Here is a 13,137-nt window from a genome sequence, read left to right as displayed (position 1 = left end):
CAGACCAGCCATCACCCACCATGCCTCAACCCTCCAGCCTCTGACCAGCCAGAAAATGCACTTAGCTCAATCAGAACTGTAGTCTGCACAGCTGGATGGCTAGACAGCCAGTGCCACTTTGTAAGCAAACACCCTCTGACCATTCAGCAACCTATTTCCTGTCCAAAATGGTAAGCATAGCCACTGTTCAACCAGCCAGTTCAGCAACTCCCTTACCAACCAGCCAGCGGCCCTATTGCCTAACCAGCCTTCCGTCAACCCCACTGCCCAAAAGGTCTGCTGGCAGCTCATCTGCCCAACCAGCCCGCTGGCAGCCCCATTGTCCAACAAGCCTGCCCACATCCCCTTGTCCAGCCAGCCAGTAACACCTTTTTGCTTAGGTGATCAACATTTTTTTCCTTCCTCAGATACTCCTGTACAATGTTTTGGGGAGAGGATGCGGTGTTACGACCAGATCTGCCGACTTTGGAATTGAGGAACCAGGTTTGAGTCTCAGCATAGGCTCAACATTCTGTAATTCTGAGCAAATCACTGAATCTACCCGGGTCCCCCCAAAAAAGAAAAAAATAATGTGACTTTGTGCAATATAATTGGTGCTCCAATACTTTTGGTCGGTTTGCGCTATATTTAAACTGAAAAAAAAGTCTGAAATACACCATGCGAGTAATTGGCCACTAAACAATGATGAACCTAGTCTCTCGCACGTTTGGCAACCTTTACGCTCAGTTGTCTCGTACTGATAAGAGGCCCATATTGTGTGTGGAATGTTCTTTCACTCACCTCAAGGTCCTTGTGCGATTCTTCTAGATATTCCATCTGTGCTTCAGGAGGACAGACTGATGGTTCATCAAGTCCAACTGGCTCCTGGAACAAAACAACAATAACTCTGTGCTTTTAAAAACTCTTAATGACACTGCATATTATGAACACATACTGTTGCACACTGACTCTGAAGCTAGCGCTATGCTTAATGTCCAATTACAAAAAGCATAATATTAGCAAGCTCATGAAAGATTTCTATCTTCCATTCTCCTTTTCAATAATGTTGTTGTAGGACACCATATTGGTACAGTAAACAATTAAAATGATGAAATGTTAAACCAATTTTCTCACACTGTCAGAATACAGTGATTGCAAATTGCAAGTTGCCTTTTTTTACCCTTACTCAGTATGGAGAATTAAAAAAAAAATATCAAAGCATTACATAACAAAGTTTGCAAACACACCATGCCACTGTCGCACACTTACAGATGCGGCTACTGCACCCAACCAGATCAACAGCAGTCACAATGTGAAAAGGTTTAGAGTGAACCAGCACCATAAGGTCATGGAGTTGTCAAAGAGAAGGTCCCACAATTGAAAAGTGACACATCTTCATCTGGAAAGCCCTACCATCACTCCTTTTATCTTTTTTTCAATACCTCAGAAAACATTTTAAAACATTCTTTTTCATACTATACTTCTTGTTAACCACTCTCTAAATCCAGTGGTCATCAGAAACTTCAATCAATTACTTTCTCCTCCATATCCAGGCACTCACACCATATCACAAATGCCTAAGAAATGTATGTTACCTTGTTCCTTAACAGATATCCATCCTGTTGCTGAACATATAAAATTGCATAAATTAAACCCTCTTTGGACTGAATTACAATCTACTGATGCTGTAATGTTTTTCAAAGTTTTTGTTTTCATCCACCAGAGGTACAACTAGGACTATATCGGAAATACTATGTGCCCGCCTGCTGCATACATAATGACGAACTACAGTGTCTTTAAAGGTCATCTGTCATATTGTTGGCTTTGGTTGGTATTGACACCTGAGAGGAGAGAGAGGCGTTTGCAGAGAGCGGGAAAGGCTGGGGAGGAAAGAATAATGTAAATGCCCAATAACTTACTGCATGCACCCTTCCCTTCAATGGCTGTGAAGGCATCAGAGCAGCACACCTCTGTCAATGCTGCTCATTTTTCCGATGTGAGGCAAGCCTCAGCCGGAAATACGGTGGTTGAGGCAAGGGGGTTTACAGCTCATTTCCATACATTTATGTTTTACTCTGAATCTTAATCCAAAGAAAAGTGTGTAGAGGAAGGCACATGTTTGGGTGGGTGGTGGTGTTACGGTGTAGAAGATGGCACTGTAGAAATCTAAGCAGAAAAGTAATTTATGAAGGTTCAAACTATATTACAGAAGAGAGTTACAATGTATATTATATACTTGTTACAGACCGAATACAAGTAGAATATTGACTAATGTGACAGATGAAAAGGCCTGTGCCTTTCAACATACAAGAAAAGATGCAGAGTATGGTTGTGGGATTCAGAGAAATATCAGAAAGAAAGATGACATACCACTGGGAGATGTATCTTTACCTTGGTTTACTGTAAAAAATATACTGAATAGAATGATGGAAAGAAATGTTGGCTGAAGGAGAGTATAACTTAAGAGAGTGTACTGTTTAATAAACTACACTGTGAAAGTGACCCAGAGAAAAATTCTTTAAGTGTCAAAATTAACGGAACAATATTTTTACTTATTCTGCAGACCAGTATAGATATTCCTCAACCACTCAACAAACTGACTGAGTCCCTCAGAACCTAGACTACACCTATCTCTACTACCTGTAACTAAGTACCAAACTGACCCTCAAAACTCCAAGATTATCCCCAATCCAGCAATGGATTTTAACAAAAAGGCTCCAGTATGCAGAAGCTTTTTATTCTTCAATTTCAGACTTTAGGAAACAATAAGGTGGTTAATATTCTCACATCACCATGTGCTGGCTTCCATTTTCTTTCTGTTAGAGCAACCAACAGAGTACATGTAATATAAACACACCACATCATGACTCATTTACACTAAACGGAAATGAACAATGACTTGGATCTCTCTTGTTACACAAACAATACAAAAACCAGTACTCTCTTGAAATCATTCCACATGACCTCTGTGGTCTCACCATAGAAAAAATACTCACTAGCCTCCCATTGTCCCCCAAAACCTCGATCCACCCCCGTGAAGCAGTCTTTCTAGAATGCTTGGCAGACTGGCTCTCAAAATGGCATTAAAACAATCAATCAACAGTTTAATGAATTGCAACAAAAGCTAAGAATGTTCTTGACACTGCAGTAATTGGTTTTGCATTAGTACAAACTGTCATTTGGTTACTAGACCCAATGGAAAAAAGAATCTAAAAATGGCGACCGTCCAGGGTGCATGTCTGAAATCACAGAGTGAGTTAAGTATTCTGGACTCAACCACTAGATGATGGACTAATGCACAGCATGTGGATCCAGGAAACATTCACACTGAAAAAGTTACTTAATTTCTGTAATAATCTTCCTGGTGGATATTCTACTTGCAGATCCTTCCCAACCATCTGGATCCACATACTTTTGACATAGCTCGCCTTTTCTGGTAGGTGGTGATGGCTCAGTCTCAGCGCTGAAAGTGGCACAGTTATGATGTCACTACAGCCATATAGCGAAAGAGCTGGTTCTCATGCTTACCCTAACAACTGTAACGGATGTATAACTTTCACTCTGGTGGAAGAGAGTAGAAGAAAGAAGCTGGAAAGAGTAATAGATTGTCCAGAATAGAAGAGGCTCAAACTCTGGAGGAAGAAAAGCTGCTTTAGTTCTTCAGACCAGTATGTCTTGATAAAAATATCTGAAAGATGCAAATCCACACAACACTTGCAGCTTGCTGATGCGCTGCACCAAAGTTGTGGCCACAAGAAAAACAGTTTTTAAGGTCAACAAACATAGCTGACAACTATAAAGGGATGCAAACAGAGCCCCATAGAAAAGTCAAGAAAACAATCAAATCCCACTGGGGTATAACAAAAAGGTTTAAGGGAGAACATACATGTGAGCCCCTTCAAAAATATGAGAATAATGGGGTACTCGAAAAAGGAAGTCTAGTCGGCATGACAAATGTCAAAAGGGCAGCAACAACAGTTCCCACTGCACAACCTTTCTGGGCTAGTGAAAGGGCGACATGCAGAACATCAGATAGATGCACCCCAGTGTGTTCTCGTGTCGCTCCACATACCATGTTACAAAGAGATTATACCTTTCTGAATAGACAGATTTTGTGGAGTGGGTGACAACCTCACAATATAACATTAACCACCTCCAGCAGAAGTGGAAGAAGCTCAAATGTCCCTCATCAATCTCGAGGCATTAAGGTTAAAACTCCGGATGTTGTGGTGCAGAACATCATCCTTCGACTCAGAGAAGTCCACTTTGAGAGGCAGATGAATCGACCAACTCAAGGAGAGCCTCAGGAGGTCTGTATATACCACACACTCCTTGGCAGGCCAAAGCAATCAAAATGGCTTGGGACCACGTCCCAGCACAGCTCCCTTAAGAGCTGATAATTTAAGGGTATGTGAGGAAACACGTAGTGAAGTGGAAAACTCCATCTCAAGCAAAACGTGTCCTACCCCAAGCCCCCCTTTAGACTCGCTGCAACAGATTCTGGAGGGCATAGAGCTGTGAGCAGTGTGCATTCTCTCAAGTGACAAAGAAGTCCATCTGATGAAGCCCTATAGGGCAAAGAAGTTTTGGACCACCTGCAGGCGAAGGCGTCTATCATGGGCTGCTAGAAGATGCCGGCTTAAACTTTCGGGCTCTGGTGTTCGCAGGGCTTGCAAGGTTCTTGGCAACCTGTCAGATCCCATGCATGTGCACCCACGCCGAAAGTCTCAGAGCTTTCCAGAAAAGAAGGTGAGACGCCACTTATCCCTGCTAGTGGATAAACCATTTTGCAGTCATATTGTCAGTCAAGATCTGGAAGATCAGCCACAAAGTTTGGGCAGGAAGGTCTTCAGGGCCAGGCATTTTGGCCACAATTCGAGCAGGCTGATATGCAGGATCTGTTGTTTTGGAGGCCAAAGGCCACTGATCTCCACATGTGGCTTCCACTTCAAGGGGGATGTGTCTGTTACTACTGTGTCCGCTGCTGGAGGGAATTAGGTACCCAGAAATATATCTACCCCTTCTGTAAGGTTCTCCTATGCCAATCACTAGTAGTCTGTTGCAGTGTTCAGGGGACATTCAATGGGGTTGACAGATTCCCTCATGCTGGAATCACTGCTGACAAAGGCACCACAGGAGAGCCCTCATATGCCACTGTGCATGTGTAACCAGCAGAATACAGGAAGCCAACTGACCTAGCAGGAAAAGAACCATCAGGACTAGAACTAGCGCTCCCCCTTGAAACATCAAATTCATATCACAAATGTTCCGGATCCTCTGCAGAGGAGAGAAAGCTCTCAAAGATGTTGTATCCAGTTCTGCCCCTTGGAATAGGGTGTGCCAAGAGGGCTCTATGTGCGACTTGGGCAAGTTGACTCAAAAGACCAAGTTGGGTCAAATAAAAAGGGATGCTTGCAATTGTCCATAAGTGTTCAGACTCCAGCTGCTGCGAGTTTGCCTTCAGTAGCTGACCATTGAGGTGTTGTGTATTGTAACCAATTAAGAAGCACAGAAGTGCTGCAACCACTAACATCACCTTCATTAAAACTCAGGGTACTAATGTCAACCCAAAAGAAAGGATCACTGATGGTAGTGGGTAAAACCTACCACGAATCACAGGTACTTTCTGTGTGACTGCAGTATTGGTAACTGGAAACACCCAAGGTACACCTTCTAGTGCCAAAAGAACCAGAGCCAGGGTCAGCATTATGAACTTTTCTTTGCAAAGAAACGTTTAGGAACCTGAAGTTTAAAAATGGTTGAAGATTGCTGTCTTGCTTGAGTTCCAGTTCTAATAGGGATTGTGAGTAATAACCCCTGCCCAATTTCCTGCTAGGGGACAAACTCCACACTGCTTTTTCTGCCAAAGGGCCACTGCATCCCGCTACAAGATCCGAAGGTGACCCCGGACTGAAGGGGAGGAATCTGCGAAAGTGCTCGTTAGAAGGGAAGGGCCTATCCCCTTTTTATGACCTTTAGGACTCAGTGGTTTGACGTTATGGTCTTTAGAAAGGATGACACCTTACCTTCAACTGTCCATACATGCTGCCTTAAGGGAAGCTAAAGCAGCTTTCCAGGTAGTACGTGGAGGACACGGAGGAGAAGGAAGGCTGCTGGGCCTGTCTGCCTTTACCTCTGCTTCATAAGTTGGTTTCGCTGCTGGGTGGTCAATGAGGGCCGGCACAGTCAAAGTAAATCACTTGCAGAAGCTCCTAAAACCTATGAAACGATCTGTAATCACTTGCTGGGTACTCTAGTTCTAAAGATCGGGTGCTAGCTCCCCCTACCATAAACTCACAATTGTTTTGGCTTTATCTGAGAACAGGTGTGCCCGATCCATGAGCAGTGACTGCACATTATAGTAAAACCAGTACATCTCAGTCATGCGTGCCTTCTCAGGACCACGGAAGAACCCTTGGCCACAGCCACAGAGTCCCAGTATCTAGCCTGCCAAGATGATTTGCCTGGAGGCGTCTTAATCATCCCTCACCATCACAGCAAAGTTGTCCTTCAAATGGACTAATAGCTTAGGTCCACCAACCTTGCTATATCCCACTAGGAATGGGTATACCTGGCATGCAGTCATGTGGCTTTCATAGGCCTCAGGACCAAAATTCCTGTCAAGAACACCACCCTTCCCAATGCTCACATTTTTCAGATTTGGTCAGCCGCCTGCGAAGATACCTGCAGGCTAAGAGAGCTTCATTCCAGCTTGCTCTCATCCCCCTAGATCCCGCAATTATCCTGAAATAATAGCGTGCAGAGGAACCACAGATGGGCCAGGCCGGCCTGGCATGTTTACAGCACTGGTTGTGGAGACGGGGGACATGCAAATCCGGGAGAGAGGTGAGCCGGCCCTCTTGCGGGCCACAGACAAGATGGCGACCGGAGCGAGGTGAGGCAGCTGGAGAGCAGCGTAAGGCAGAGAGAAATAGCAGCAGGAACAAGGTTTGCCCGCGCCCAAAGCAGATCCAAGAAGAGTGGACGGCGCGGAGTAGGGTCTGGACTGGTGGCAGCTGAGGAGACCCAGAGAAAGAGGTGATTCGGTACAGGGAGGTCGAGCCCGGGCAGAGGACCTGTGGTCTGACTGTCGGAGGGGGAGTGAGGTGAGTGGAGAAGCGGTCTTCACCGCCCACTCTCCTGAGATTGGGTTCCGGTCTGACCCGAGATCCTAGTGGGGACTGGGGTGTGCTGGTGTCGGCCGGGCGTCTTGGGGACCTTGGCCGGGGGAGGAGAGCTGTCTTGCGTGGGCCGTGAAGCGAGGGCCCCCTTGGAGCAGTAGGGTTCGGAGGAAAGGTGCATCTGTCCTGAGGCCCCCAAAGTCCTTTTCCAGTGGCAAAGGACCCCAGAAGTCCTCCTCCAACAGTGGTGGATTGACAGGGGCAGATTGTTGTCTGGTGGTGCTGGGGGGCCAAGGACCTGCATCCGGAGGCCTGGGGGGGGGGGGGGGGCGGTAGGGAAGAGAGGTTCCCCCTCCCCCCGGCCAGTCGAACAGTATCCTTTGAGGAGCGGGGATCGGTATCCATGGGACGCTGAGGAGAGAGGTGCCAGGACTGGGGTTAAGGAGATGGAGAATCCCGGTCCAGGAGGCCTTGTGACAGAAGAAGGCAGTAAGTGTGGTGCAGGGCCATGGTCAAAGGCAGGAAACCAAAGCCAGCACAGGTCAACAGCTTGGACAGATGCACAGTAAGGATGGCTGCACCCGGGAGGCAGCGGGCCACAGAAGAAAAAGTGGCACAAGAGCGTGAACTGTCTATGGGATCTATCATGGCAGCCATTCGGGACCTTCGTGGATCGATATCACTGATCGAACCAAAACTAGATCTGCTGCGGGCCGACTATGAGAAAATCTTTGAGAAGGTGAAGGAGACCGACATTGAGGGACTATTGTCAGTCACCAAGAAGCTGGAGGAACAGGTTTGGTCTCCCACCAAACAAAGTATGGCAACAGCGGCCAGACTTGAGGACCAGGAAGGAAGGGCCAGACTGAACAACATCAGAATAGTGGGGGTGCCGGAGGGCATGGAAGGAGAGAGTGTGGACCTCTTCATTGAGGATTTGGTCCTCAATAAACTAAAACTAAGGAGGCTGTCAAACTACTTCACGGTTGAGCGCGCACATAGGATGCCTGGCAGTCCTCCCAAGCCGGGGGCTCTGCCCCACACGATTATTGCCAGAATCCTGAATTACAGAGATAGGGACGCAATACTACAGCCTGCCAGATCCCATGGGGACTTGTTAATGGACAATGCGGTGATCCACTTCTTTCCCGATTTCACCCTTCCGGTGCAGCGTCAAAGGAAGAGTTTGACGATGTTAAAAAAGCACTGTGGGATAAAGAGGTGAAGTATATGAAGCTATTTCTGGCTAAGTTGTGCGTGGTGGCGGATGGGATGTTGTGTTATTTTGTGTCTCCGGAGGAGGCATGGGAATGGCTTGAGGGATGGTAGGCCGTGGGCAAGAAACATCCTGGAGGAAAGGCAACGGCCCAACCTGCTGACAAGGACGAAAGGGGACCTATGAATCTGAAAGGAAAGCACTAGATGAACCACTTTCCGCTGGGTCAGTGAGTCGGATCACTGGGGGGCAGTGGAACTCAGCAGCAAACAAAACAAGGACTGCTCACTCTGGGGAGCTGATCTCAGAGGTAGACACAGAGGGGGGCAGTTATGCTGGGTACATAGGGCTTTGAAATGGACAGTAGGCTCTGTGGTTCGCTGCAGGTAAGGGGGCTGAATTGACTAATATAGGTAACAAGATCCTGGCCATATTGAGCAGGTGAAGGCTCACCCTCATTGCAAAATGGTTGGTTTGGGGTAACAGGCACTCTGAAAGTTGGAGAGGTGGGAAGGATGAAATTTACGTAGCAGGGAGGGGGGAGCTTGAGGGGCTTTTTTTGGGTTGTGTATTTTGATATTCTGTTATATGCTAGTTCATGTTTGAATCGGGGGGGACTTTTGTAGTACTGAGACACTGCACAGACAGTTACATGGCGGAAGTTCGGGAAATAGTAGGTGATTGAGATATCCAATTCTAAGCTTAGGCCAGTATCCATGTCGGGCAAAGGGAACAAATACCTGATGAGGAAACTCATCTAAAAGGGAACTATTATAAGGCTCTGGATAGGTTTGGCTACATATTGAGGGCACATGCTGGTTATACTACAGACTCAAGGGGTGTGGGAATTCTGATTTAAAAAACTGTAGCTTTTACCCCACATTGGGTGTGGCAGGATGTGGTGGGGTGCTTTGTGGCATTGTCAGGCACTTGGGAGGGCATAGACCTGAACCTTTGCTTCCTTTATGTCCCACAGAGACTCCAGGGTGATAAATTTCACTGAGGTGGGGAGTGGCCGGTGGGTCTCTCCCTACACTCTTTTAATGGGAGGAGACATGAATTCACATATGGACGAAACACTGGATAGAGCAGGAGCACTAGAAAGGGGAGAGCCCGCTGCCTCAATTTGCAAGAGCCTTCGGTCTGGTGGACCTGTGGCGAGAAGGCAATCCTTTAAAGCGCCACTATACGTACTACTCAGCAGCTCATGGGAGTTTCTCTTGTATAGATTATATATATTCACACTGTGTGCATAGACCTCACTGTTTGGACCTGCGTTCCACCATGCCAGAGGCATCTCCGACCACTCCCCAGTTGAGCTCCTGCTGAGCGCCCCCTCCCAAGACTTCAAGCTCCTGCCTCGGTTAGATGCATGGAACTTGTGAGACAGGGAGTTCCAAGAGAAATGTTGGGGGGAAGGCTAGTAGATTATTGGCCTGGCTGGAGCATAGGGATAGGGAGGGCTCAGGGGTACTCAGGATTACCTCTGGGGAGGGAGTGTTGCAGACTTCGAGCGGGCATTGCCGACACGTTTGCAATATACTATGAGGGCCTACATGCCTCCAAAACGAAGATGATGTTGGAGGATTGTGCCGATTTTCTAAAGGATGCTCCCTTGTAACAGCTCTTGGGTGAAGAGAGGGAGTTCCTTGAGGCAGAACTGAGAAGGAACTGGTTGCGGCCCTACGGGGAGTGCAGTCGGGGAAGGCACAGCCCCAATGGTCTCCCAATAGAAATGCATAAGGGATTGGCCAGTGCAATAGTAAAATCAATGGTGGCCAGGTTGTAGAAATCCTATGACAAAGGATGCCTGTCAGAAGATCTGAGGACCGCAACAAAAGCGATTCTCCACAAGGAGGGCAAGCTATGGCTGCAGTGTAGCTCCTATCGACCGATCTAGTTACTAAATGTGGAGGTCAAAGTGTTTGCCAAAGCTCTGGCGTTCAGATTTCAGGGTGGTTACTTCATTTATTCATCCAGACCAGTCAGGCTTCATGCCAAATCGGAACACAAGGCTTAACCTGCGCCATTTACACGGTGTGCTCCATACAGGGGAGGCAACAACAGAGCCGGAGGTAGTAATGGCACTAGATGCAAGGATGGCTTTTGACTCCCTGGAGTGGAATCACTTGTTTGCCACCCTAGAGAGACTGGGCTTGGGCCCTGTTTCCGTACCTGGGTGGGGCTCCTGTCAACGCGCCCAGGGCCAGGGTGCGGTTGAACAGAATGGTATCTAGGAGATCTGGGTTGCATAGGTGTACCAGACAGGAGGTAGTAATGGCACTAGATGCAAGGATGGCTTTTGACTCCCTGGAGTGGAATCACTTGTTTGCCACCCTAGAGAGACTGGGCTTGGGCCCTGTTTCCGTACCTGGGTGGGGCTCCTGTCAACGCGCCCAGGGCCAGGGTGCGGTTGAACAGAATGGTATCTAGGAGATCTGGGTTGCATAGGTGTACCAGACAGGGCTGCCCTTTGTCTACCATGCTTTTCACCCTGGCATTAAAGCTGCTCGCTACATGGGTCCACTGTGACCCACTAATGAGACGAATTCCGGCAAAGGGGGGTGGGAGATGCACAAATCCTTTTATGCAGATGACATTCTGCTCTATGTGTCGCACAATTGACAGGCTAATGCAGATCTTGGGAATTTTCAGAGACCACTCGGGATATACCATTAACTGGTCCAAGTCAATTGTATATCCTCTTTTGGGCGAAAGGTCCAGACTGTTACGAGATTGCACTGCGCTGGTTGCCACCGAGGGCTTAAAAATATTTGGGCATATACATCACGTGGGACCCTAGGGAGTTTCAGCATAGAAACATAGATCCCCAGGTGGAGAGATTCCAGGGAGATGTAGCCCATTAGCAGGGGCTCCCTTTGACCTTAATAGGGTGAGCAGCTTTGTATAAAATGATTAGCCTGCCCCGATTTCTGTATATACTGCAGAACACGCCATATAGGGTCTGTCGAGAGCTCTTTCAGAGGACTGAGAGAGAGGTTTGAGGCTTGCTTTGGAGTTGGAGGGCTGGAGGGGGCACCTAGGATTTTACTGGCCAGGCTACGGAACAGTGGGAGTTTGGCGATTCCCAATGTCAGAAAATACTACTGGCACACCTACTGATAATTAATGAATGGATTAATGTAGATCAAAAGGACTCGGCTCACAGGCTGGATAGGGACATGATGGGTATGGGTGGCCCTGAGGCATTTTTGGGCAATGCACAATGGAAGGGATCACTTCCACATGACACCCGATCAGTAATAAGGGCATGGAAGGAGCCAAATGCGTTTCTCGGGTGGAGGGGGAGATTAACTGAACATACCCCACTTTGGTATAAGGATATGTTGCCTGAAGAAAGGGCTTTACAGGGGTTCAAAAAGTGGGAATTCATAGGTATTAACCACCTGGGGTATGTATGGAGGGGGCTGGTATTTGTTAGTTTCGAAGAGCTCCATAGGGACTTAGATATATGGGAGACCGAGCGATTTCAGTACCTCCAGCTGAGCCATGCACTTAGGAGACACATCATGAAAGGAGACCTCCTGCCTGATCCTTCCCCCTGGAGGACCGGGTGTTAACAGAGCCCATACTTGAAAAAGGGGTTTCGGTTATCTATAAGAAATTGGTCAATAACTCACCGGACCGCTTGACGGGGTTGTGAGAGAGGTGGGTACCGGACCTGGGTTTGGACGATGAGGAATGAGGGGAGGCACGAAGATGAAAGGAGGGGTCGGGGGCCAGGGTGCTTCAGCAACAATGTTTGGCCATACAAGCGCTATGGTTGCTGATTGGGAAAGATGATTTATTTCTGTTTGTTATTGTAGGGTGGCATTGTAAGGAATGCAGTGAAATGTGGTGTCATGATTCAAAGGCATGAGCATAGACAAGGTGAGATTCCCAGGGACTGGCATATATTGCACTGAAATCAACCAGTTCACAGCCGGGGTGGAAGTTTGTTTGTCCCGAACTGCATTAAAGAGAGCCCAGCAGAGCCTCATTAAATGGAAGACTGGGTCCTTTCGTCGCGGGCATACAAACATGAGGATTATGGACCCGATCTAGGCCTGATTTAGACTGTTGGTTGGGCGGTTCAAACACATATGCTGCTTTCCAGATCCAGATTATAACATCAAATGAGGTAACGTGTTGAGGAGCCAGCTATGCAGTGCACTCCATCTCTGTTACTACAGATATATCTAACTCATTCACCTTTTTTTTAAGTTAGTCAGCAGTGTTGGGAGGCAGCTGTTGTCATCGTCATGAGGAACTATCTCCATCATTTGGATGGGATTTGAACCAGACCAAAAGAGATTCTGTATAGTTTGCCAATACTTATGTCACTGCTTGGGGTCCTGGGTGGGAGTCTTCCCTTTAACTGGCTTTCTCAGCTAACTTGTGGGCCTTCCTTCTAAAGCGCATTGAGATGCTCTCTGCCTTTGACAACTGTTCCTGTGGTGGAACTGGCATTGCTGGTCCACCAGAGTTAGGGGGGCAACAGGTACGGAGCTTGGTGCCAGAGTTGTACCAGCTAGCCCTAGAAAAATCCCCATAAGGTAGTCCTTTGGGACTGAATGGTGTAGAGGATGAAGAAGCTGGCGGTACTCCAGCTAGAGTCCAAATGGTTCCATGGAGTGCAGAGGTGCTCTAGAGTGAACTGCCTGACGGGCTCTACTAGAGGACTCTTTGACAGAGCTCTTTTTAAGAAAAAATGCCGGTAGTGAGTGGATGTGATAGGGGCTGGGAAAACTGCTAAAATTGGCTAAAGGTGCCCAAGAAAACTATCTTTAATACAACCTAGCACTCCTTCCAAAGTTAAAA

At 47.4% G+C, this 13,137-nt stretch overlaps 1 protein-coding gene across 2 annotated transcripts in view; it reads right to left on the bottom strand.

Moving 5' to 3' along the window:
• Positions 1-13,137, bottom strand: part of LOC138288176 (zinc finger protein 546-like) — a 689,754-nt gene that overhangs the window by 464,670 nt on the left and 211,947 nt on the right. For both annotated transcript variants that reach the window (XM_069229499.1, XM_069229500.1), the window contains exon 14: positions 781-864. In XM_069229499.1, coding sequence (XP_069085600.1) covers positions 781-864 — 84 coding nt within the window. The remainder of the gene's footprint in view (positions 1-780; positions 865-13,137) is intronic.

The sequence above is a fragment of the Pleurodeles waltl genome, chromosome 4_1 (assembly GCF_031143425.1).
Source record: "Pleurodeles waltl isolate 20211129_DDA chromosome 4_1, aPleWal1.hap1.20221129, whole genome shotgun sequence".
Classification (NCBI taxonomy): Eukaryota; Metazoa; Chordata; class Amphibia; order Caudata; family Salamandridae; genus Pleurodeles; species Pleurodeles waltl.
Note: the sequence above shows the minus strand (reverse complement) of the source record. Positions and strands in the feature narration are given on the sequence as shown.